The 26,750-nt window shown below is 43.1% G+C and overlaps 1 protein-coding gene across 1 annotated transcript in view; it reads right to left on the bottom strand.

Moving 5' to 3' along the window:
* The window catches only part of CACHD1 (cache domain containing 1), a 241,146-nt gene that overhangs the window by 51,938 nt on the left and 162,458 nt on the right, over positions 1-26,750 (bottom strand). The window contains exons 5-8 of the mRNA XM_062191475.1: positions 11,270-11,396; positions 8,502-8,646; positions 7,297-7,513; positions 972-1,121 (exon numbers count right to left, since the gene is read on the bottom strand). Coding sequence (XP_062047459.1) covers positions 972-1,121; positions 7,297-7,513; positions 8,502-8,646; positions 11,270-11,396 — 639 coding nt within the window. The remainder of the gene's footprint in view (positions 1-971; positions 1,122-7,296; positions 7,514-8,501; positions 8,647-11,269; positions 11,397-26,750) is intronic.

Genomic DNA, 26,750 nt, shown 5'->3' with positions numbered 1-26,750 from the left:
TAAGAATCTGAGGGTAGTATCTGAGAATCTGCACTTAAAAACCATTTCCCAAGTAATCCTTAGCATATTAAAATATAAGAGCCACTTTCCCTAAAGCCACATGGTTTTGCATGGAAATTGGGAATTGAAGAGAAATACAAGATTGTAGGTGGGAAAGGCTGCTGGATCAAGACATGGCCTCTTACACACAAGACAAGATGCCTGCCTTGAGTACTGAGGGCAAGAGCCCAGGGAAGTTGAAGCAACACACATGGAGAGCAACAACACAGCACAGAGGGTAGAAAACTGGGCTGTCCCCAGACTGGGGGATGGGTTGGGGTGCAGAAGAGGAAAATGGAGTATTTCCTTAAAATTGTTCACTCATCAAATGCTTTCACATGCATCACATTTGCAGCAGCACAATCAATTGTAATGAGTCCCTAGCGAGTGCCAAGTGCAGACCATAATGCTAAGCCTCACAACAACCCTGCAGAATAGGTGACCCTTATGTTCATTTGACAGGCATGCAAGCTGAGACGGAGGAAGTGGCAGAAGAGGTTAGTGGTGACTATTCAGGGCAATGTGGAATCCAGAACCACCTTCACACGGAGACTCGGCCTGTACAGGCTGTATGCGGGCCTGTATTTGGCTGCTTGCAGCTCAGATCAACGAGCTAAGTTCACAATCTCCAGGCAACAGCAAACCTCAGATTATGTAGACTACGAGGGAGAACTGCAACAAAGGGAGCTGTACAAAATCTTCTGCAAGACCACAGAACGTGAGAAGCTTTAGAGACAAGCAGTTGGCTGGAGAGAGGGACATGCCAAAAGGCCCTGCGTGCCAACGTCAGTCAGGAAGAGAGCGGGCGGCTTGTCTGTGCTTGGTGACAGCCTTCATCAAAGCACAGTGTTAGGAGTCTGTTTTCTTTCTTCAAGCAGCATCCACTTAGAGGGAACTTTCATCTGAAAGAAAAATCTCGCAACACTGCCTACCGTTCATGAGGGCGTAGGTGAGAATCATTACGGAGTTGTTGAGAAAGCTATTTTCTTCATTGATGACACGGAGAGTTGCCTTTTTATCTTCTTCTGAGGAGTCCTTTGATGTAATGCCAGCTGACAGGTAAACGATGGCCAGGTCAGTATCTAAACAAAAACACCCAAACGCAACATTACATTTGGGTGCTGGCTGGAGGCAGCGGTGCTGTTTCCCTTTCATTCCCTCCTCATTTCCCCTCCTTGAGGTGAGGCCCTGCTGGCCCCCCTTCCCACTCTTCTTATGTGTGGCTGTGGCTTTCATCTCCTGCCTCTATGTCCTCCCATCCAGCCCTCTCTGGACAGCAAGGCCTCGTTCGTCTGGAGCAGGGTAAAACATTGTTCCCTAATAAATCTGCTGGATAAAAGAAGGTGATATTTTTTAGGCACCCATGCCTGCGGTAACTCAAGAGAACCTCAATGGAGGCCCCTGCTGTTGTCTAAAACATGGCTGTTCCTCTGCTCTCTGACTCAGGACCACCGTCATGACACTCAGGAAGGCAGGGGGACTAGGCGTTAAAGTGGTGCTGTTTCTAGGAGGCTCGCTGGACACGTAAGGTTATTTGGCCTGCATGAACTACCTCTAGATACATTTCCACTCACACACTCAGCAATGCTGTGAAGCACTAAAAACTTGAATGCACGGGCCAGGAGCCTGGGTTTAAGCAATGGCTAGGTAATTTAGGGAAATTTCTTTCTCTCTCTACACCTCAAGTTCCTTGTCCATAAAATGGAGGAAATGACAATGCTGACTTCATAGGGCTGTTGTCAGAACTCATTGGTTAACATAAGTAAAGGGTGTATGCAGAAGGATGATGGCAAAAAGAGGGTGACAAAGAAAGAAACTGCAACATGTGTGCACACACACACACCCATCCCTAAACAGCAATGGAGCCCTTCTCCTTGTCTGAAGTACCATCCATGACCTGGGAGTCAGATGCTCCCCACACAGGGCTGATGGGCAGACTGAGAATTTCAGTTCCATGGGAGCAGCTGTCTTGACTCAGAACTTAAAGCGATGTATTTCCTACCCCTAGATAATAAGCACGGCTGGATGACCACTGTAAGAGGGATGACAGCTGGACTTTTTATATTTTCCTTCTAATCAGAGATCCTTTCATTCCACAGATATCTAGGATATCCTACATAGAAGTTGTATCTTTATTGAGAAATAAATATTTATATAAAGCACTATACATTCATCTCCTCAGGTTCCTGTTGCTGTTTAATTGAGGTTGCCCGACACTGCCTGTGACATGCAACCTCTGACTTGACCCCAACGGCCCCCACCTCCTGATATTCATGTCCTGGAGGCAGCTGCCTCCCTTTGAGCATGGGCTGGTCTTAGTGACTCCCCTCAGAGAGAAGAGAATGCGTCAGAGGTTACGGGATGTCAAGACTTCCTCACCAGGAGGGAAGCCATCTGGCATGCTCTATGGACTCTCCTACAGAGGAGCAAGGGACAGAAGCCCTCAGAATCAGAAATCCTGCCTGCACCAGTGTGAGTGAGCTTAGAAGCAGGCCCTCTCCCAGTCAAACTCTGAGATAACTGCTGCACCCTGAGACATCATGAGCCAGAGGCACCCGGCTGAGCAGTGCTCCGATTCCTGGCCTACAGAAACTAGGATAACAAACGTTTATTGTGCTAAGCTGCTGAGTGCTGGGGTAATTTCTTAGGCAGAAATAGGTAATGAATACAGTTATTCTTTAAAAAAATGATCCTGAGGAGGAGGAGGTCTCAGTGCTTGAATTTCTTTTAGTTTGTAAATTTCCATTTTAAGTTTTAAACTATAATTTACTATGCAGAATCAAACAGTTAATTTACATATGCTGTTTCAATATTGTAGACAACTAAACTGAGTTTAATACAATTTGACTCAATGAAATAAATTCATTTAAAGTCCCTCTTATTTACCACAAATATTTAATATGTCCTTAAAATTTTTAAAAATGCTTTTTAGTTTTGAGAGGTAGAAAGCCAGAGAAAGAAGGAGAGAGAAAGAGAAAGAGAAAGATCTTCCACGTGCTGATTCTCTTCTCAAACACCCTCCAAGGCCAGGGCTGAGCCAGGCTGAAGTCAGGAGCCTGGAACTCAATCCAAGTCTCCCATGTGGGTGGCAGGGACTCAACCATGTAAGTCACCACTACTGTCTCACGGGGTGCACCTTCGCAGGAAGCTGGAATACACAACAGAGCCAGAACTTGAATCCAGGCACTCTGGTAGGCAATTTGGGCGTCCCAAACACTGGTTTATCAACTGTGCCAAATGCCTAGAAAGCAAGTCTTAAAGCTATTTTTTTATGCTCCATTTCCAATGAACATTAACTGCAGATGTAAAGATGTAAATTTCATTACATTTAGTTAGTGCTGACACCAAAAATATCCTTAAGTTTTAGGAATATTCCTAACTTAAAGTAGATGCCAATATTTTTCAGTGTTGTAAGTCAGCCCAATACATTATTCATTGGACCCTAAACATCTCACTTAAACTTCAGGCTGACAAAGAATACCAATAGTGCTTGACTCCATAGTAGGGAGAATAAAGGTGTGGAAAGCAGAATTCAAAGACAAAGTATATTTTGATGAAAAAAAAAAAAAAAAGCCCTTGAAATCCATGATTAATTTTAATACATATTTTTCTTAGACTTCTTGAAGATTCTTTATATACTTATATACAAAGATTTCAAACTTTTTTGCACCCAAATAAGCTTATCTTTTGCATTCCAGTTTCCATGAACCATCTGAAGTAGCCTTGTAAGAAACAAATTAGATCCTCACAGCAAAGGTACCATGTGTGATAAATTCCTTATTACTGACACACTTGGACTGACATAAAAGAGGGTCCTTCAGTTTTCTGATTTAGCCTTATGATTCTGGATAGAATATACTACCATCAAGAGTGGGTTTTAAGGTATGGAACTGTATCTGGGGCATGGCCCAGAAAGCCTGCAGCCCTCAGGCTCCCTTCCATCACCAAGTACTCTTCCTTCTACACAAGACATATACCTGTGAGCATCCTCATCAGCTCTGCCCAGCCTGATTCCATTCCACTCTACACTCAAGTGAAATGGACTGGTTTTTCCATTCTTAGTTATCAAATCTGTCAAAAAAATTTTTTTTAACTCATCAGAATATCCCTCTATTGTCACCCACTTAGAGGAATTTTAAGTCTTGTTAGGGTTGAATAATTATAGAGACTTGGGACAGAGCAAAGATGCAGCTTGTACCTGGAAGAAAATGCAGTAGACTCTTCATTTGTCTAGTCCCTCTCTAAACCACCAGGGGTTCTTGTAGTCAATACAAAAAGGGAAAAGCAACTCCAAGTTGGGCTCTGACCACGTGACTAGATTCCTACTCCATGCCACCGCATTCCTTCTACTATAAGATGGTCCTCCAAACACCCACCTCCCAAAAAACTGAGACCAACCAATCCAAAAGCGTTAGCTCGATCAGTTATATCAGTTATATATTTACCATGGGAATGAAAAAAAACAGCAATGGATAAAAAGTTTTAGATTTTTCTAGTGTTACAAAGCAAATTAACCCAAAGTTACAATGATACATGACGTAGAGCTTCATGCGCAGACTAACCTGTGAAATAATCCTAAATGCTAAGTCTCATTCTTATTTGAATATCTTTGCCATGCAGACCCTAAAATAGCCCCCAATCAAGTAGATGCTAAATAACTGTGGGGTGAACAAAAGTAGTGATGGAGATGCAAGCTCCTAGAAGGCTACAGAGTCTGTCCCCTTACTTTGATGTTACTGAGGCTACTAGTGGTCCCTGGCCATCTTTGGGCTTAGGGTCAACTTAGGATATCTAGGGTAGCTATTCTAGTTTAGTTGGAGCTGGAAGTCTTGTAGGGAGCTGCATATCATAATAATTACAGCTAAAATCTTTGAATACTTAAGATAGACCCTTGGGTCTTATTATCTCCCTCAGTTTACAGAGAAAACTAGGCCTGCAGCGCTCAAATAATTTACACAAGTATGCAACATTAGAAAAGTTTCACATTAAAACATTGGTTGAAATCCAAAACCTACATATTTAACCAGTAGGCTATATTGCTTAAGTGCACCCTAACACTTCTTAACGAAGTGGAGGAGGTTAACTCTTGAAGGATTGCTTTATGCAAACGAATTGAGGTTCTTTTCCCTCTGCACTGCCAGTAGTAGCTGTAAATTGGAAGCTGGTGAGCTCAGGAAACATCTTACTTGGTCTGAGCGTTAAGAAAACTGTGCCACTCAAATCTGTCCAAGTCTCTGATGATCAGCTTTCTTGCATTGTTTTTGTTTGCCAGCATGAAGCAAAGAAAAACAAATGCAAGAACTCCAGAGGCAAAATGCCTCCCAGCAAATCGGGCTTCTGCTAATGTGCTTCTGCTTAATGAGGTCTCTATTCACAGCTATAAAGCTGAAACAAATGTCAGCACTTAAAAATCAAGGCATTTCATAAAAATCCAGATTTCTGGCTTCTCTTAAAACAGAAGATTTGGCAAAGCTAGGTGGGCATTCTCACATGCTAACAACAGACTGAACAGAGAGAGCGGCTACCCTCTTCCTGGGGCACGCTCTCTCTGGCTTACTGTGTTGTCCAACCAGCCTCACTATCTCACCCTGGCTAGCTTGACTTGTGTCCACTATAACAGTGAAAATTGGAATAAATGCTAACAATGGTTTCATGACTGCTGAAACAAGTACAACATTTCTAAGCAAAGGACACAAGTAGTGGAATTGACAATGTCGCCCATCTGCCGAGGATACCTGAGAGGCCAGCCTGGTCCACTGGCCTTATTGAACTGTGGGTAACTTTATACTCAGCCTCCCTAAATATTGGCCTGTGGGCTGCTGGTACTTGTCAGTGCCAGCAGACAAAATTCTAAGGATATCTAATGACTCCATACCCTTGTAACAACCTCTTTGCTTGAGTGTGACTACAACCTTGTATCTTGCTACTAATCAGTAGGATATGGCAAAAGTGATGGACATAATTTCCTGTGAATGTATTATACTTGGCAAAAGGTAGATGGATTTTGCAGATGTAATCAAGGCCCCAAATAAGTTGACTCTGAATTAATTACTCTGAGTTAATCAGGGAGAGGGACTTGATCAAATAAAAAGTAGATGTGGGTCTGATCTAATCTGATGAGCCCAGTAACAGAGGGTCCACATTTTCGCTTAAAATAGAAGAGTAGAAGAGCTATGTACCTAATGGCCTTAAAGAAGCAAACAACAGTTGCAGGGAAGTGAATTCTAGAAGCCAGCAGTCATGTGAGTGCAGAAGAGGACTTCCAACCTCATATGAGATCAAAGTCCTGCTGACACCTAAGTTGCAGCCTTGTGAGACTCTGGAGGACACAGTGAAGTGTCCTTAGACTCCTGGTCCATGAAAATTGTGAGATCCTAAGGGTTATGTTGTTTTAAACTGCTAAGTTGGTGATCATTTGTTAGGCAGAAACATAAAAAGAATACACCATCTACCATCAATTGTTGCAACAATTACAGCACTTCCTTCTTTCAGGGGCCCACTGTGTGCCAGGCGCTATGCTTTTTTTGATCAGTGCTGTCTTGGTTTAAATGCAGACACAGTGAAAAGCCTGAAAATATATTCTTTAAATTTATCTCAATAGGATACCTTAATGTTTCAAAAAACAAAAAACAAAAAACAACAACAACAAAAAAACAACAAGCAGATTTTCAAATACAAAGGGAAAATGAAATAGATTCCTTTTAGTAGTCTCGAAGCCTGAGCTCCATTTCACATATCCTTTCCTTTCCTTTAGCATGCATCCTAATTCCAGATTTTCCTTAATACATGAAAATTAAATTAGAGTGCCTTTGTACATTTGAAGGGCTGCGCTCATCTAAATGACAGCTGGTTAGAAGGAGGAAGGATCAAGGCAAGAATTCCTGCTGCCCCCTTCGTGTGCTCATGCGCACAAGCAGACATCCACTCCAAGTCAAGGATGAGGCAATTGACAATTAGCATTAAAAAAGACAGGGATATTCCATTGGGAAATAAATGGGGAGATGTTCTTAATAACGGAGTAGGAAGAGGAGACCCTGAGTCAAGAAATCACAGACCTAACACCTCTGTTTGGGAAAGATGAGAAAATCTAATAAGATTCTTGTATCAGGATCTCATGTGAATATAACACATGACCATTTGATCCCAAATCAATTAAAAAAAACCCTCTGAACACAGTTGCATGGTCAATTTACACTAAATTCCCGTAGTCATCTCCACCTTTTGTGTTTTCTAAGTCCTCTGAGAGAATACACTTACTTGCTTGGAACTTTGTGTTATTGTTGGTGCTCCGAATCAGCTGAAATGCCTTCTGAAAGCCCACTGCGTGCTGGGTGGGGCTGTCTGAAGACTTGATGCTGCTCACGAAGGTGGACATCTTCCTCTTCGTCTCACTGGTGGCTGGAGATAGGAAGGTCTTATAGCACTGGTCTAGCGAGCATGTCCTGACGGTATCTGCCACAGTCAACACAGAGATCTGGAGGAAAGAAAGATTTGTAACAGAGGAGCCCATCAAGTGAGAACGCCCACATAACAGTTTCTGAGAGTTGAAAATTAAGTGGCTGGTGGTATCAATCTATCACATTTGAAAAAGATTAATTAGTAAGGACTGGTAAGGGCGCAGGGGGAGGGGGGCACTTGGAGTCTGGTTTTGCTTCCAAGATGAAATAGCAGTATAGTGTTCATATATGAAATATTTAAAAAATAAACCCTCAAATCCTCCTTATTTCATCCAGAGAAAATATTAACAAGAACTAACCAACCTGGTTTGTAAACCGGAGGCAGAGGTGAGGGAAAGAGTGGGGGGAGGGGCCTGTGTTTGAAGCCCATTATCATTAGCTATGCACATACCTATCTCCGAGGTGTCCTGCTAACAGCCTTCCCTTCTTACTTACTTCCCACAAATCTTGAGATAACGTTGAGCCATCCACCAGTAATCAAATCCCCCAGCTCTTTTCCTCCTTAGCATAACAATTTCCAGTGTGAAAATCATGGCTAATTAAAAATCTTAACAGGACCCATAAAAGAATTACAAGACTCACTGGGTGGTAATGTTAGTTATAAAAGAGATTTTTGGGTTGGTGGCTGCTTTTTTAAAACTATTAGAATAAAAACTAAACCACTCTCTCTTCCCAAAGTCATTTTAAAGATGTTTTAAAATATATAAACAGTTATGTGTCTCTTCATGATGAGATCTGTTCTAGGAAATGCAGTGTTAGGCAATTTTGTTACTGTGTGAATATCATGTGCTCTGTTACACTTTACTTGTAAGAAAATCTGGATGGCACAGCCTACTACCTACTCATGGTACATTATAATTTTTATGAGTACATTGCCATCCAGGTGGTCCATTCTGACCCAGATATCTTATGTGGCATGTGAGTGTCTATCACAAAACAATAAAGTACTTATTAAAACACTTCAAGGAGGACCCAGGCCATGGGAGTTGTCGAGACAATGGTTACCTTATCATGCTCATCTATGGCACTGAGGATGACCTGAGCGGCGTCCTTGGCGATTTGAAGCTGAGTGTCAGTAACAGAAGCCCCGTGGTCCAGGATCACCACAATGTGCTTTGACTGCGGTCGGACAGTGGAGACATAGATGGGTCTAGAACAGGGAGAAGCTCTTCGTGGTCAGTGTTGGTTAGGGTAAAAGGCCTCTACCACACACAGTGGTGAACACTACGGATGTGTATGTACGAGGGTGTCTTCCGGACAGAGCAAGGATGCAGAGATCAGCATGGAAGGAGAAACCTTCCATGGTGCACTGGAAACAACTCGAGACAGTAACATGGGTCTGCAGAACAGAGATCAGTGTCCTGTGCCTTCTTTAGATGATAGCAACTGAGAGAAGTATTGAAGAAAGAAGCCCTTTTGGAGGTTAGCTTTTTCAGCCCACTCCAAAGTCTGCTCTTTCCATTGTGCATGCTGCTGCTGCATATTGTTCCGTGTTATGGCACAGGAAATAGACCTGGTGGTCCCTTGGCTGCAGGCAGTCTGAGAGGGAGAGCACGGTCCTTTGGCCAGCACTGGCTCCTTTGCAGACTCTTAGTGGAGTGTTGCCAGAAAGGAGGCAGCCTACAGCCTGCAGCCTGCAGCCTGCGAGCCTGCAGAGCAGCTTTGAATAGCAAGTTTGGTTTCTCTCTTCTGATACAAAGGCTCTCACTAAGAGGCCCCTTTCCTTTCTGTACTAAAACAATTCACACAGGTCAGCCACCAAAAGGGCCCTTCTCTGAGTATTTAAAACCATGCCATCAGAATGTGTGTCCAAGCCTGTGATAGCCACTCGTCCTGCCAGGTTTTGTTTGCCAACATTAAGAAAAAGGGGGGTGGGGAAGAGCCACAAAGGAGAACTGCCGGCTATCAAAGCAGCCTTCTGCTAATGTGCAGTGCAGGAAGGTTTGTGGGAAGAGGTTTAATGAGGTCTCTATTCACAGTTTTAAAGCTGGAACAAATTAGGGGGAGTTTTCGAAAGCAAATCAGCCTCCAGAGAATTCTCTCCTTTATTGACACCCCTGAAACACTGGATTTTTTTTGGTGAAATGTTAGATGCCAGTTGAGTCACAAAAGCCTGGGCACAAATGAGGAGATGGAGGCAAAGTACCAAAAAAGCCTCAAAATCTGGCAAAGTTCACACTAATTGTTCTCAAGCCAAAAGTCTTGCATTAATACTCAAGGACTATTTTATTTTCACTAGTTGATACCATTGAGCCAGCAGGGAAATAGGGTGAAAAGAGTCCAGGAATGGTGGCTATGGAAATGAAATAGGGAACTAACAAAAAAGGAAAATTTGACCACCCAACACTCACAACTGGGGCAAATATTTAATAACTTTCTAGGTCTCTAAAGCTAGGAGAGAGAATTTTCTTTAAAATGGTATACGTTGTTCCAACTGAATTCACATAAAAGAAAAACACAATATTTGTTGGCATAATCACACTGAGTGGGGAACATAAATAAGTAATGTTAAATGTTAACAAGTTAACTTAGCTCCTTTCTTATATTGCTATGCTCTGAAATCTACTACACTCTTGCAAGGGATGTAGAGAACTCACAAGGTCATCAGAGCAGTGATGAGACAAGTTAAGAGATGAGAGTGACCACCAACAGAGAGAGAAAAGTGGATCATTTAGCCAGGAGATACAGGCTAGACAGTTGATCTAAGGCAAAGTTAGAGTGGAGATAAAGGTTTGGGTGAATACAGACTTGCTTTCCCTTTTCTGAAGCACTTGGTTAAAAGCGGCATGCCATGTCATCTACCCTCTTAGAAGCACACGAGAATTAAGTAGTTCGTGGTAGCCTTTGCTCTCCTGTCATGAGGGAGACTAGAAGCCAAAGTTACAAGTTCTGGTCTAGTCTCCAAGACAACCAAGTCTTCACCAGCATGTCAAGGGAGGGGAATAGAAGAAATCATATGAATCATCAAAACGTCTTTCTAGGAAAAGCACAGAAAAGGTACTTTCCTGGGGAGGAAAAATCCTAGATGCAATTTAAAGTAAAGATGAAGGGAAGCTAATATGATTGTTTATTTAGACTCCATAACATGGTTTGAAAAAGTAGGCACCTTGCATTAGCTCCAGATGTTCGGGCATCAAACACTGCAAATGGGAACCACTGGGATTCCAAAGGAAAGTACCTCTGCCTGAGGGTTCTCTAAGTAGATGAGTCCTGACATACAAATTACCTCATCATCACTGCCCCCCTTGCTAGGTGGTACAATCTCAAATCTTTTCTTAGAGAAAAGCAGGATGGTGGTGATCACAAATCCAGTACTTTCTGGACATTCTTAACACTTCTAGTAGCTGAAATCTGTGTATAAACTTTGAAAGTATAGCTAAGTGCATTAGACTTGAGAACCACAAACTCTACTTGGAAGTATGTTGTAAGGTTATGTTCTATACTGTACTGCACAGAAGGTATCATCACTTATGTTTCAACAAAGGTATCTGAAGCTCAAAACTCAAAGGTGGCTTCAAACAATTTAATTTCACTAGTAAACACCTTGTCTTATTGAACTTGCTAGATTGTTCTCAAAAAGCTCTTTTGAGCTTTACTAATTGCCCTTTAATATATATTTCCACATATGTTAAGTAGTGAAATTGTTTCAGGACAAAACATGTTTTTGAATGCATAGCTTAGAGGCAGTGCTATGGGTGGAAGTAAGGAGTTCATGCTTCATACAGATTATTTTTAAGCAACAATTAAACACTTGAGCAAGCAAGTCAACATACCTACTACGATGTTCATAGCTGCCCTTACACCGGAACTTGTGTGCTGGAAAAACAGTGAAAATTCCTTCTTCTGAGCTGAAATACTGCCATTTAATTCCAGGGTTGGATTTCAGGTTGTCTGCAAGAACTGGAGGAGTGAGAAAAATGAAATATAACCACCAAATCCACAGGTGCACACAGGCACTGTTCCTTAGGCATCTGTTCTGCATAAACTGCTTGTAGTATGAAGAAATCCCACTAGATATAAGGTTGTAAATTTTCTACAAAACATTTTCTTTTGGACTCTTAAAAAATACTCCAGGAACAGAAAATGTAAGGTTTCAGTTAACTGAAGCTATTTTTCTTAACATTGTATAGTGACATTATATGTCCGGAATTATTTTTCCAGCACAAATGATTCATTTGCATTAATCTCTCCCCTCATGGGACTGGTCCCTGTTGGGCTAGTGTACACTTGCTAGCTTGGGGCACATGCTCTAACTGTGGAAACAGTGATGTTAATGGCCCTTGTCTCCACAGGGACTAGACCTGTAACACTGACCTTACCTCCACATGTCTCCCTTCACCATGAGGGAAACAATACACGGTACTAAACTCCAGAATCATAACCACTGAATAAGGCTGTTACTAATGGGATCATTCCTATGCACCAGGTGTCGGGACGGAGGCTTGCCTTTGTGTTATCTCATTTCTTTCACCTTAGGATGCAGGAAGTATTATTATCCCTATTTTGGAGTTGAGAAACTATGCTAAGGGAGCTTAGCATCCGTAAGAGACCAAGTAGAGATTCCACCTGCAGTGTCCTGGCTCCTCTGTTCTTTACATCATGCCATGCGGTCTTCCTTCCTGTGGACAGCACAGCACTGCACTGCTCTGCATCTGCCATTCCCTCCACCCCAAGTGCCAGCCCCTTGTGTGCAATTCCATCCCACAACCTCCTTGATGTCTTGCTTCCCTCTCCCACAATCTGCTCTCCCTTCTGAGTTCTTAGGCCCTTTTTCTGAGTTCTCCTCCAACTCAGTTATTCATTACACACCGATTACATAGAGCTCACTGCTTTATATTCTGCCAAGATATACAAAGATGGGCAAAACCCAAGCCCTGCTGTAGTAACCAATACACCAGAAGGATTACAGAGATGGAAATGGAGCACAAAGCAATTCAATGGGCAAAGTAGTCTCAGCAAAGGAAAAGGGAAGGAAAGTGTGAGGTGAATTTGACCCCAATACATAAAGCTTTAAATGCCCACAGAAGCAATAAAGGATCCCTTAAAAGGGTTCAATTTGTGCCTCCACTAACAACGATGGACTTTGACCTGCACTGGAAACAAAGAGCTTTCACACAGAATGTTTCATTTAACTTTTACAAAATCACACATGTGGTATTATCTCCATGTTGCAAAAGAGGAAACTGAGTTCAAAGAAGTTAGATGGTACTTTGCAACAATATCATGTTTTATTTTCCTTATAGCATCGTTTACCACCTGAAATTATTGTGTTGGCTTAATACCAGCTCACTCATCTCCTCTCCAGTTAAATTTTAAGCTCCATGCAATTATAAACTTGGCCTTTCCCCTTTAGAACCCAGATTAATGTATGCACAGTGTGTGCCCAGTAAATATTTCTTGAACAAATGAATATCCACAACTATTAGGTGGTAAGGTTGTAGATAGAATATAGTTATCCTGACTCTAATGAGCTTTTCACCAAACCTTTCTCTCCTAGAAATAAAAGGGTAGACTATCACAATATAATGTTTTTGTACCACACTTTGCATCTGAGATTAAAATTCAGAAACAAGAAATGCCAAGATCTTCAGGGTAGAGTTGGGGTGATGGCACCCGGGGAAGTCCAATGCCTGCTTCCTTCTTAGAACATCATGAACTCCAAGAAAGCAAGACACTGGTCTGTTCTCTCTCTTTAGCACACAGTATGGCAGTTGGTCTGCAACATGGTTCATTATATTGGCTGCAACTGAATTTCTTATTTGAGACAGGCAGGTTTTGTCTCAGGTCTAAAGTCCTGCTGTCTGTGGGCTGTGGTATTTACGTCTATTCTTGCCCTATATGACTCTATGGCTCTCATTAAATCCTCTTCATTTGTTCTTGGCCTACCATGGGCAGGAAACTGCTTTTTGGTATGAAAGGAAAGAGACTCCAAAGATCAAATTCTTACCTGAAAGACAGACTAACTGAAGGAGATCAGAGATAGACACTATGAGGTATAATGGTATCTGCCAAAATTCTTCAATGGGGTTACAGAGATGGACAATGGAAACCCAAAGGTAGGAAAGGTCTACCTGTGTTGTTGAGATGGTATCAGGACAAGTACTGAGTGAATGCCTATGACCTGCCAGGCAATATCCTAGATGCCCTGCACATAACAGTGGACATCTGCAATTTGGCCATGAGCTCAAGAAGATGAGGAGCTCCCAGGATGCAACCAATGTGCAAGGGCAGCGGAGTGAGAACTTTCCAATAGGATCACTACGGGAAGTGCTAATTGAGCAAGACAGGAGGCTAGAGGCCAAGTCCTTTAAAACCAACCTGTCAAAGGACAGTTTATAGGTACATATCGTTTACTGTGGCCCTCAATAAAGTGGAATACAGAATGATAATCTAATTGATACCTATCCTTTTCTCCATCTGAGTGAAACTCAACTGTGTTAAGTTTCATTTACTTTGCAGATGTCTTCCTGCTATTAACAATAAGTTTTCTGAGGATTATCTTTAGGAGTCATGGCAAATATTTCAACTGTTTTCCAAAAATTAACAATGTGGTTGTGCTTAAAATGGATGCTACAGGTGCTGGCAATGTGGTCTAGCAGGTTAAGCATCTGTCTGCAGCTCTGGCATCCCATATGGGTGCTGGTTCATGTCCCGGCTGCTCCACTTCTGATCCAGCTCCCTGCTGATGGCCTAGGAAAGCAGTAGAAGATGGCCCAAGGGTTTTGGCCCCTGCACCTGTGTGGGAGACCGGGAAGAGTCTCTTGGCTTCCGGCTTTGGATCGGTCCAGTCCTGGCTGTTGCAGCTATCTGGGGGAGTGGACCAATGGATGGAAGACCTTGCTCTCTATCTCACACTCTCTTTGTCTGTAACTCTACCTCTCAAGTAAATAAATAAAAATCTTAAAAAAATTTGATGCTACAACAAGTTCATCTTTCTTCCTGACAGGTTCAGAGACAAGTTTGGCTTTAGAGCCTGCTCCACTACCCCTAAGCATGAAGAACAGATAAAGATAAGTCAGTGGGGCCAGCGCTGTGGCTCACTTGGTTAATCCTTTGCCTGCAGCACCGGCATCCCATATGGGCCCCGGGTTCTAGTCCCGGTTGCTCCTCTTCCAGTCCAGCTCTCTGCTGTGGCCCGGGAGGGCAGTGGAGGATGGCCCAGGTCATTGGGCCCTGCACCCGCATGGGAGACCAGGAGGAAGCACCTGGCTCCTGGCTTCGGATAGGCGCAGCTCCAGCCGTGGCAGCCATTTGGGGGGTGAAACAACAGAAGGAAGACCTTTCTGTCTCTCTCTCTCACTGTCTATAACTCTACCTCTCAAATAAATAAATAAATACTTAAAAAAAGATAAGTCAGTAACTTCTTATTTTATGTTGATCATCACCAATAACTTAGAAGAAAATGTTGGACAAATTGTGACTATGCTATAAAAGTGCCACATGGGTGCTGCCTCTGTCTGTCGCTTACTTCCAGGAATGTTTGTTTGGGGCCAGACAGGGTTATTATGCTAGATAGGGTCTGATTAAAACTACTCTAGCAAACATCTAGCAGGCATCTGACTGTGCCAAGCCTTGTGTGAATGCTCTCACATATGCCATTTAATTCTTACCTCAACAAACCAATCTTTTAACATGGCTTAAGTTTTCAGGTGTTTAAAAAAATCAGTGATCCTTCAACAAAGGCATACCAAATATATTGCATGTATGATTTAAGCATTCCCAATGCCTTATGCTTTTATTCTTATTTATTTGAGAAAGAGATAGAAACAGAGAGACAGAGACAGAATACTATAGTGCTCGCTCACATCCATTGGTTCACTTCCCAAATGCTGGCAACAGGATATGCTGGGAGTTGAAGTCACAATCTGGTCTCCCACGTGGGTGGGAGGGACTCAATTACTTAAGCTATTATTGCTGTCTCCCAGGGAAAAGATTCGTGTTTTTAACTATTACCTCTCTTGGCCTTTCTACTATGTGTCCAACATACACACTAAGGAGTGGTAGCACACTGTATCCTCACAAAAATCCTATAGGAAAAGTCACTCTAATTTACAAATAAGGAAATGGGCTCAGAGATCTTTTTTTAAAGTCAAGCCAGCTTGTGACAAGACATCTGTCTCGTCGCCTTTGCTAGGCCACCTGCCCTTTCAAGGTCATCATGGGGGGCAGGCGACCAAACTCTCTCCACCTGGCTGAAGTGTATGTGTGTAACATGGAATAGGCTTTCTTCTCTGCCTCATCTCCTGGGGCCTGCAGCCTTAACCTTGATCTCACATTAGCAGTCTTCTCTAGGCAGCCCCCCCAACCCTGCAATAAAAAGGTAAATACTGCCTTTGGAAGCAAAGGAAAGCTCAATGACCTCATTGAAAAGGAACATCTGTAACAATAAACAGGCTACAGCAAAACTTTTAAAAGGGGAGCCAGTGGGACCAAGAATGTTTAAAAATAAATCAGAATTCATACAGTGCATGATACATTTAGCCTCAAAAGATCATTCTGGTTCTTTAGGATCATTCCAGCATTATAGCACAGCATCAGACAAGGTTTCTCAAATCCTCCCGCTGAGGATCCCTTTGACATCTGATTAAATTTCATCCATTCTTTGGAACTGGCAGAATATGATGGATATGATGGGAATGAGGCCCCTGTGGCTCAGGAGTAATCTATCAATATGGTGCACATCCCAGGCAGGGCCTGCTCTGACCTAGACATGGAGGTGAATGAGAGCCTTATCATCCAGGCACACAACCCAGAGGGGGCTTCCCCCATTCATATGCGTCACTGAGGTATTCAGGCTACTTGGGCTGGTGTCCAAACACAGGGTCTTGCACACTCATTCTTCCCTCAAACATGTTGGAAGCCCTCCAGGAAAAAAAATGGGCAGACGCCCAACCTGTCGGCCCAGCATGCACACAGTATTAGGCACTAAGCTATTAATGGGCAGGGTCTGTATCTGTCTAAACTGCTTTACACACCTACCCCAGACAGAGAGGGGGCAACAAATGGTATTTTCCCAAGCTAGAGGTGACTGTGTCCTCTGAAATCTTCCAGTATTTTACCTTTCTACCTCCTACTCAGGAGTATTGTTGTTAAGGGAAATTTTTAGTTCCTTCATTCCTACATTCTAAGATACTCAAGGGCAGGATCTAGTTCTGACTCATTTCTTTTTTTTTTTTTTAATAGAAAACTTTCATTTAATAAATATAAATATCTAAAGCACAACTTTTGGATTATAGTGGTTCTTCCCCCATAACCACCCTCCCACCCGCAAACCATCCCATTCTTCATTTAGTTTCATTTTTAATTATCTTTATATACAGAATATCAACTCTATACTGAGTAAAGATTTCAACAGTTTGCACCCACACAGATACACAAAGTATAAAATACTGTTTGAAGATTAGTTTTACTGTTAATTCTCATAGCACAACACATTAAGGACAGAGGTCTTATATGAGGAGCAAGTGCACATGATTCCTGTTGTTAATTTAACAACTGACACTCTTATTTATTACGAAGATCTGACTCATTTCAATATCTTGAAAGCAGGGATCCCCATTCTAATCACATCAGGGCCCCACATTCTCTGAGAACTGCGGATTGGTATTCAGTTTGGGACAATCTGCATCTTTGCGTCATAAATTCTAAAACTACAATTAAAAGTCAATTACAATTATAAGCCAAGTACAATTAAAAATAAACACTGTGACTGCATCAATATACAAACAATTTTCACTTTAAATATGTTTTAAAATGCTAAACGCCTCCTTCTTTAAACACCACTGTGGTGCTGGAGGCCTGTTGATAGTAAACAGAGATAAAAGGCCCACACTTGTGGCGGTTTCATGTCAAAATGTATCAACTGTATATGTTAAACATGCGATTTTTGTTAGTTGTGATTTATACCTCAACAAAGCTGTTTTGATAATAAAGACTGAAAATGTATTGAACATCATACAAAAGAGTTTCACATATTGTGTGCCACTCTTCATAACGATTCTATGTGTTTGTTGTCTTATCCCCATTTTCCAGATGCAGAAGTTGCTCAAGGCCTCAAAGGGAGAGGCATGGTTTGCTCTGGGAGTGTCTGCCTCTGAAGTTCCTGCTCTGCCCAGAGTGTGATGGTACTGCTGTGTGCCCATAAACACATGCTGAATGAATTAGCAATCCACAGACAAAAAGCATACTGAGTATTTCCCGAGAGGTAGAATAAATACATAAATGCACAGTACCCAATCAAAAGAGTAGGTTGTTTGTTTGTAAATATACAATGTAAATAAATACAATTAAGGAGATACTTAACAAAAAAATGATTTCATAATTGAAATCACTTTAGATATTTGGTATTAATTCTTGTGAGAAAAAAAAGCAACTGTTGAACTGCTAAAACTGAGACATAGCAGCTGGGTACTTCAATGTCATGGAGGAGTTTGCCATTGACCCTGGCTGACTTAACTGGAAAATCACACAGACATAAGCTACTGCTTGGAAGGCAGAGTAATTACTTCATACACACCTGTGAGTGGCATTGAACAATAAACAGGGAGGGAGAAAAGGAGGGGGAGGGGGAGGTGGGGGGGGAGAGAGAGAGAGAGAGAGAGAGAGAGAGAGAGAAAAGGAGAGCTCTCCCACCCACTGGTTCACTCTCCAGATGCCTACAACAGCTTGGGTTGGGCCAAGCTAAAGCTGGGAGCCTGGAACTGAATCCAAGTCTCCCATATGGGTAGGTGACAGGGACTCAACTACTTGAACCATTACCTGATGCTTGCCATGGTGCACATTAACAGGAAGCTGGAATTGGGAGCAGAGATGGGACTTGAACCCAGGTACTCTCATGTGAGATGCAGGCATCTCAATAGCAAGTTTTACCATTAGAACAAACGCCTGCCCCTAAAAAGCATATATAACTGAGAAAGCATATAGCCTAGTCATCATAATCATTTTAAGTGTTCAACAGGCTAAAGAAGTGAGCCCCAGCAGTCTTTTTCTCACTGTCAACTTGAGCAAGACAAAGAAAGCCATCTGGACATGGGCCCAGTACAACTTTGTACTTTCTATTTAATTCACGTTGGCATGTACCAAATAGATCGACCCTGATAAATCAGAATAGTCTAGAATGAGAAGCTGTAAGTTCAAGTCCTATCTCTTAAGAGTGGCAAGCCACCTGACCTTAAATTTACTCAACACAGCATCCAATGGCATCTTTCCAAAATGTAAATCAAATCCCACTGCTGCTTTGCTTAAAGCCTGCCTAAGGTTTTCCTCTGCACTCTGCATAACACTGAAATCAAGCTTCACCAGGACCTGCACAATCTGCCCCCTCCCTCAACCTCATCTTTCCCCTCCTCAGCTCACCACATGGTACAGAAATGTGCCAGGCCCTGGGTATAAAGGAATCCTTCATCTACTTTTCACCTACTTAATTCTTTTTGTATCTTCTAGGGTTTGCCTTACATTTCATCTTCTGGTAAGTTCTTCCTTGTTTACCCTTAATGATTAACTTCCATTAGATCACCAAGTGTTTTCCTTCACAGAGAAAAGTGGTAAGGTTATGTGTAGTTATTTATGTAGTTATTCATTTAATGTCTCTCACACAGAGGAGCTATAAGCTTCACGGGGTAGGAATAACTTAGTTTTGTTCATCTTATTCCCAGTATCTACTACATGACTGATTATTTTAGTAAGTACTCTATCAGTATTTGCCGACTAACTGATGATCTTGGCTAAGGCTCTTCTACTCTGTCCCCTAAGAGATTTTCAATTTCTACTTCTATAAAGTAATAGATTTGGACCAGGTGGTCCTAAAGACCCTTTAGAAACCAAGAGAAAAGTGAAAAGAAGGCAAAGAATGGAGGCTAAGGGGACAAAGTACACATGTTCATCAACTTAAAATGGTGTTACATCCCAATAGTGCCATCATAAGCTGGAAATATCATTAAGTTGAAGAAGTATTTAATACACCTAACCTGCCAGCATCATAATTTGACCTAGCTTACCTTCAGCGTACTCAGACTCACGTTAGTCTACAAATGGGGCAAGTCCTCTAACACAAAGCCCATTTTATAATCAAGTATAGACCAAATCTCATGGTTTGTACAAACACAGATGGACATTTTTTTAGACATGAGATGGAATGTGAAAATCTAAAACATAAGATCCAAAGAACACCAGCAACACAGTACATTGAGCAGTGGTTGTGTCCCTTGTGACTATGTGGATAACAGGGAAATGAGCTCACTGTCACTGTCCAGCATCAAGGGAGCATATGGTAATGCATGCTGCCAGTCCAGGCAAAGAGCAGAATTCAAAAACTGAAGTATGATTTCAAATGAATGTGTACTACATCACACCACTGTAAAGTAAAAAAATTATGAAATCCAACTCTCATAAGTTGAGGACCAAGTGTTTACAACTGGAGGAAGAACAAACTTCTAACTGGCCTCAAAAAAGTGTACACTGGCCAGCACAGTGGCTCAATAGGCTAATACTCCGCCTTGTGGCGCCGAAACACCGAGTTCTAGTCCGGGTCGGGGCACCGGATTCTGTCCGGTTGCCCCTCTTCCAGGCCAGCTCTCTGCTATGGCCCGGGAAGGCAGTGGAGGATGGCCCAAGTGCTAGGGCCCTGCACCCCATGGGGGACCAGGATAATCACCTAGCTCCTGCCTTCTGCGCGGTGCGCCGGCTGCAGCGCGCCAGCCGCGGCGGCCATTGGAGGGTGAACCAACGGCAAAGGAAGACCTTTCTCTCTGTCCACTCTGCCTGTCAAAAAAAAAAAAAAGTGTACGCAAAAATATAGAAAAAGAGGAAACACTCTTACTTTCTATGGATTTAGGAGGTACAATAAGTCAGTACTGTGAGATAACAGTGACCTAAGACTACATTATATACAAAATGTCTAAACATATCAGGAATGTGGTTTAGATGATCGTGTTAGAGAAGATGTAATGTCAAGTCTTTGAAAGGCGAGGAGCCACTCTCATTGCGATCTCTGATGAGCAACAGCAATGAAGAAGTGCTTTCCCACCTAATGTATTTAAAATTATTATTATTTTAAAGACTTAAAAAAAGATTTATTTATTCAAAGGCAGAGTTACAGGAAGAGAACGAGAGGCAGAGGAGAGAGAGAAAATATCTTCCATCTGCTGGTGCACTCCCCAGATGGCTGCAATGGCCCAAGCACTCCCGCTATCTTACACTGCCCTCCCAGGTGCAGTATTAGGGAGCCGCATCAGAAGTAGAACAGCTGGGACTTGAACTGGCACTCTGATATGGGATGCCAGTGTCACAGGCAGTGGCTACAATGCCGGTTAGATAAAAATTATAGCAAAGAGTCAGACATCATCCTACCTATTTTACTTTTTAAAAAATTGAATAAGTATATATTTATTGAAATCTTAATATATACTAAATTGATCTTCTGTATATAAAGATAATTGAAAATGAATCTTGATGTGAATGGGATGGGAGAGGGAGTAGGAGATGGGATGGTTGCGGGTGAGAGGGAAGTTATGGGGGGGGGGAAACCACTGTAATCCAAAAACTGTACCTTGGAAATTTATATTTATTAAATAAAAATTTAAAAAATAAAGTACCTGTCCTGAAAAAAAAAACTATATATTTATTAATAGAAACAATAATAAAATACTTACATTTTAAAGGAAATAATTTTTTAAAATTTATTTTGACAGGCAGAGTTAGACAGTGAGAGAGAGAGAGACAGAGAGAAAGGTCTTCCTTTTTCCATTGGTTCACCCCCCAAGTGGCCGTTGCAGCCGGCACACTGCGCTGATCCGAAGCCAGGAGCCAGGTGCTTCCTCCTGGTCTCCCTTGCGGGTGCAGGGCCCAAGGACCTGGACCATCCTCCACTGCCCTCCCAGGCCACAGCAGAGAGCTGGCCTGGAAGAGCAGCAACCGGGACAGAATCCGGTGCCCCGACCAGGACCAGAACTTGGGCTGCCGGTGCCGCAGGCGGAGGATTAGTTTATTGAGCTGTGGCGCCGGCCAAAGGAAATAATTTTTATGAGTTCCTCACCCAAACTGATCAAATGAAAAACAGCTGAGATTAAGAAGAAAGGAATGTGGGCAGGCCAATGGGATAAGGCTGGGAACTGCAGCTTCTCAGCACTTGGGCCCACAGGCTGTCTCAGCTGACCCTGTCTCAGCTGGGCTTCCACAGCCTATCTGCTCAGGTAAGCACCACTGGCACTGTTATGCTCTGGACAACAAAACTGAAGCTGCGACATAGTGACATATCCATGGCCACACAGATATTAAAACTAAAGCGGGCCAACTTAGATCAACAAATCTTCTTCACCCTGGCCACCCAGATATTAAAAGTACAGTAGGCCAATTTGGAACAACAGATCTTCCCCTCTTCCCGCCTTTCAAATATGCATTGAGTCCTCACTGTGTGAATTACTGCTGGGTCCAGAACGACATCTGGTAAACCAAGGGGAGGTTTTTTTGCACACAGCAGTGAGAACACAGGAGAGAGGGTGCACCGGGAGAGGTGTTTCAGATCTGACTGCCAGCGGCTACCGCCATTCCTAGATGTTTGTCCAGAGCATCCCAAAAGGGGCAGCTTTTGAGAATCATAGAAGCTATTTGATTTCTGCACCATTCAATGCCAAGTAACAATCATAAAATGGAAACAGGTCTTTAACAAGGTCTAGCCCCTCTGTCTCACTCTAGTAAGGACTTCAACAAGTTGGCTCTTTCTCTTACAGTTTCTATCCTGATTCTAGGCAAAGACCAACAATTTTGTAATAGTCACTTGCTTATTCAACCACAGCACACAATCATTGTCAGGTAAGTAGCTGAAACAATGAGCATTTCCCCTTTTCAGGCATTCTTTCTATTCCATTTATTGAGTCTTAAAATCCACCATACAGTACAGTCTACAGTACACTAAATTCTCAGTGGATAATACTCACATATGGGCCCCAGATTTCCTGGTCCCCAAATATTTTCCTTATAATTTCACCATCTATATTTACCTGGTTCTATGTTACTGGCCTAACTAGTCAACACAAAACCAATCAAGAGCCTCAAACACCTTGCCTGCGTTGAGGCTTAAACCACCCTATCTCTAGGAGAGATGGAGTATAAGTCACTTGTAGGTGGGTTGTGACTTTTGTTTTTCTTAACATTATTCACAAAGGAAGGGACAAAAAGGAAATGTAGTGGAAAGGGTGTTGCCTCCTCTCTCAAGGAACTCTAGGTCTTCTGATGTCCAGCCCAATACACTCAGTAACTTACACACAAAGCTGCCTACCTCCCACAGCCTGCCATAGAAAACACTTGAGTTTTCCTAAATATACAGTGGCTCAGACACACAAATATACAGACACTTCCTTGACAGACCAGAATTTATGTAGCTCCTCTCAAACATATTCTGTGCAATAGCCACCATTTTGGGGACGACTGACAGAAATGAGCATTCTGAGGACTCCTGACTATGTATTGCGCAGTGCAGGGATCTCACTTTCTGCCTCTGGTCCAGAACACTGTCTACTAAACCAAGGGAAAGTTTTTCATACACAGCAAGGGGAACACAGGCGAGAGGGGGCCGTAGAGAGAGGTGCTTTAGATCTGACCTCCAGTGCCCAACCACCATTTCTAGAGGTTACCCAGAGCACCCCAAGAGACAACACATTTCTGGCATTATATCCTCTCATCCCTTTAAAATTCCTACTCTTTGCTTCCATCCTGAGTACTGCTTATCCATCTATCCTGGAGGGGCCACAGTTCAGGGACACCCAGATACTGTTTATACTGCTCCAGGAGTGGTGAATACCTTGAGTACTTGACCATGTACCAGGTACTTTTAAATGTCTCATTTCATTCTTAAATTAACCAAATGAGGCAGATTTTATTTATATTTAGGAATCTGAGGCACAGAGAAATTAATTTCCAAAGTATACAACAGCTACCAAGAACTAGAATGTGGAGGTTCATTGGAGAGATCTCATTATTCTCTTTTTTTTTTTTTTTTGACAGGCAGAGTGGACAGTGAGAGAGAGACAGAAAGGTCTTCCTTTTTGCCGTTGGTTCACCCTCCAATGGCTGCCGCGGTAGGCACGCTGCGGCGACGGCTTCATTATTCTCATTTTATAAGTAAGACTATTTCGGGTCAGAAAAAAGGAGTGCGGGCCGGCGCCGCGGCTCACCGGGTTCTAGTCCCGGTCGGGGCACCGATCCTGTCCCGGTTGCCCCTGTTCCAGGCCAGCTCTCTGCTGTGGCCAGGGAGTGCAGTGGAGGATGGCCCAAGTCCTTGGGCCCTGCACCCCATGGGAGACCAGGAGAAGCACCTGGCTCCTGCCATCGGATCAGCGCGGTGCGCCGGATGCAGCGCGCGTACCGCGGCGGCCATTGGAGGGTGAACCAACGGCAAAAAGGAAGACCTTTCTCTCTCTCTCTCACTGTCCATTCTGCCTGTCCAAAAAAAAAAAAAAAAAAAAAGGAGTGCGTTAAGCCCTAGACTCTGAATGAGATTCAAATCATGTGGCCCAGTGATTCTGCCACCACATTGACCAGCTAGTGAAGGTTCACTGCAAAAGTTAAGCCAATGACAGTTGACCAACCCTGTTCCTGGGGACAACACAATGATCCTCTCCTATCTGCCTGCATTTGTTTTAGTCTAATACTAAGGAGAGGTCTGCTTCAAATCTCTGGTTCTGATCTGAATTCTTCAGGCCTATTCTAGGCTAGTTATAAAAAGCAAAATAACCAGTCCATTCTGTCCTTGATTCAGCTGAGTTAGCCAGGTCCTGGACTCAGAGAACATAGAATAAACTTCTGGCAAAATCCAAAACCAGTCAGGATCTGCTGCTGTATCTGTTTCTCTCTAGCACACCACTCCCAGAGGATCCAAAAGTCCAGATGATCGTCAAGGTCATGGAAAGAGTAACAGAAAATTAACAGAAATGTCATTCTCAAGCCTGGCTAATCATTACAATCAGTCTTTGAAACTTGCAGATTCCCAAGCCTTACCAAGCCAACATTCTGACTCACTAGGTTTGGGCTAGGGGTCAAATTAGAGTTTTGTTTTAGTAAAGTGACTTAGGACCAGTGAGGTTTGGGGTCACTAATCCAACACGTTAAATTCTTTTTTTTTTTTTTTTTTTGACAGGCAGAGTAGATAGTGAGAGAGAGAGACAGAGAGAAAGGTCTTCCTTTTTGCCGTTGGTTCACCCTCCAATGGCCGCTGCGGCCGGTGCATCTCGCTGATCCGAAGCCAGGAGCCAGGTTCTTCTCCTGGTCTTCCATGTGGGTGCAGGGCCCAAGGACCTGGGCCATCCTCCACTGCCTTCCCGGGCCATAGCAGAGAGCTGGCCTGGAAGAGGGGCAACCGGGATAGAATCCGGTGCCCCAACTGGGACTAGAACCCGGTGTGCTGGTGCCGCAAGGTGGAGGATTAGCCTGTTAAGCCACGGCTTAACGTTAAATTCTATCATTCCATCAGTGTCCTTGGCTTCCTAGACCGTTTCTCTCTTTGGCTTCTTATTCCTAGACTGTTTCTTCTCCTTGGTTTCTGTATTTCCAACATAAAACATTTTTCAAATCTATTTAATTTGACAAAAATATTAGAGCCAGTGTTGTGGTGTAGCATACAGGGCCACTGCCTGCAATACAGGCACCCTACATTGTACCAGTTTGAATCTCGGGTGCTCCACTTTTCATCCAGCTCCCTGCTGGTGTGTCTGGGAAAGCAGTAAAGATGGCCCAAGTCCTCGGGTCCCTTCACTCATGTGGGAGACCTGGAAGAAGTTCCTGGCTTCTGGCTCTGCGTGAACCAGCAGATGGAAGATCTCTTTCTAACTGTGCCTTTCAAATAAAAGAAAATAAATCTTAAAAAAAATTAGCATCAACAAGAATAAAATCTTTCCTATATTCTAAGTTGTTAGTTAAGTAACTTGGAATAGTGGTCCACACTGATTCTGCATTTAGTGCCCTCCCAGCCCACCCTCATCTGGCCACCTTGTCTGTGCCATGGCCTTTCTTCACCACCCTCCTCCCACTCTTGGATGACCTGAATAGTGTTCCTGTTTCTCCTTCTTCTGCACTTCCTTCCACTCTTCACAAAGCTCTCTGCTCTCCTCTGCTTAAAAATCTGTCAGTTGGTTACCTTCAATTTTAGAAACAAATCAAAACAAACCAAAAGTCCTCAGACTGATATTCTAGACCCATTCAATCTGGCTTGACACCACTCTCATTTTCTACTTACACTCCTCTTAAACGACGATCCATTCTGATTGCATTTGGAGTCTCTTTAGAGACTCCAAAATGTATACACGTACAAGCACATCACTTGGATAATTCCTATTCATCTTTCAAGACCCAGCTCAGAGCTCATAACTGGGGTCAAGTGCCCTAGGCCTACCTTTTTCATCTCAGTACTTAGCACTGCATTGTAATTGTACTTGTTTGTTGATTTTTCTTCTTTTCACCCCTCCTGCCAACGTACACAGACACCACTAGATTGGGAGCTCTCCAAGGATACAAGCTCTGTTTTACCTTGGTGCTGGCACAGTAACTACCATGTAGTTCTCACCTGATAGAAGCTCTTTATGAGGGAAAATGAAGGAGTCAGGGTTAATGCTGGGTCTCAGGCTTAGGAAACTACTAAAATCTAGCTTTTCTATTAACTGACATGGAACAGGACCTAAAGAGGAAGTCTGTGTGGGTGGACAGATTGTAGGTTTGTTTGTTTGTTTGTTTGTTTTTGACAGGCAGAGTAGATAGTGAGAGAGAGAGACAGAGAGAAAGGTCTTCCTTTGCTGTTGGTTCACCCTCCAATGGCCGCTGTGGCCGGCGCATCTCGCTGATCCGAAGCCAGGAGCCAGGTGCTTCTCCTGGTCTCCCATGCGGGTGCAGGACCCAAGGACTTGGGCCATCCTCCACTGCCTTCCCGAGCCATAGCAGAGAGCTGGCCTGGAAGAGGGGCAACCGGGATAGAATCTTGCGCCCCAACCGGGACTAGAACCCGGTGTGCCGGCGCCGCAAGGCGGAGGATTAGCCTGTTAAGCTATGGCGCCGGCCGTAGGTTTGGTTTTAGATCTTGAGTTTCAAGTGTCAATAGGCAGAACACAGGACAGAGATACATTTCTTCATCTTAAGCAGTCTACTGTAGGAAGGGCCATTAGACTTGGAGTCAGGACATACAATGTCTAGTGATATCAATACCAACAGTGAGCTCTCTGAATTTTCATGGATCAGTGAACTTCTCTGGGCTTTTTCTTATCTGTGAAAGGA

Source organism: Lepus europaeus, chromosome 5, assembly GCF_033115175.1.
Source record: "Lepus europaeus isolate LE1 chromosome 5, mLepTim1.pri, whole genome shotgun sequence".
In the NCBI taxonomy this organism is placed as follows: Eukaryota; Metazoa; Chordata; class Mammalia; order Lagomorpha; family Leporidae; genus Lepus; species Lepus europaeus.
This window is presented reverse-complemented; position numbering and strand designations above follow the sequence as displayed.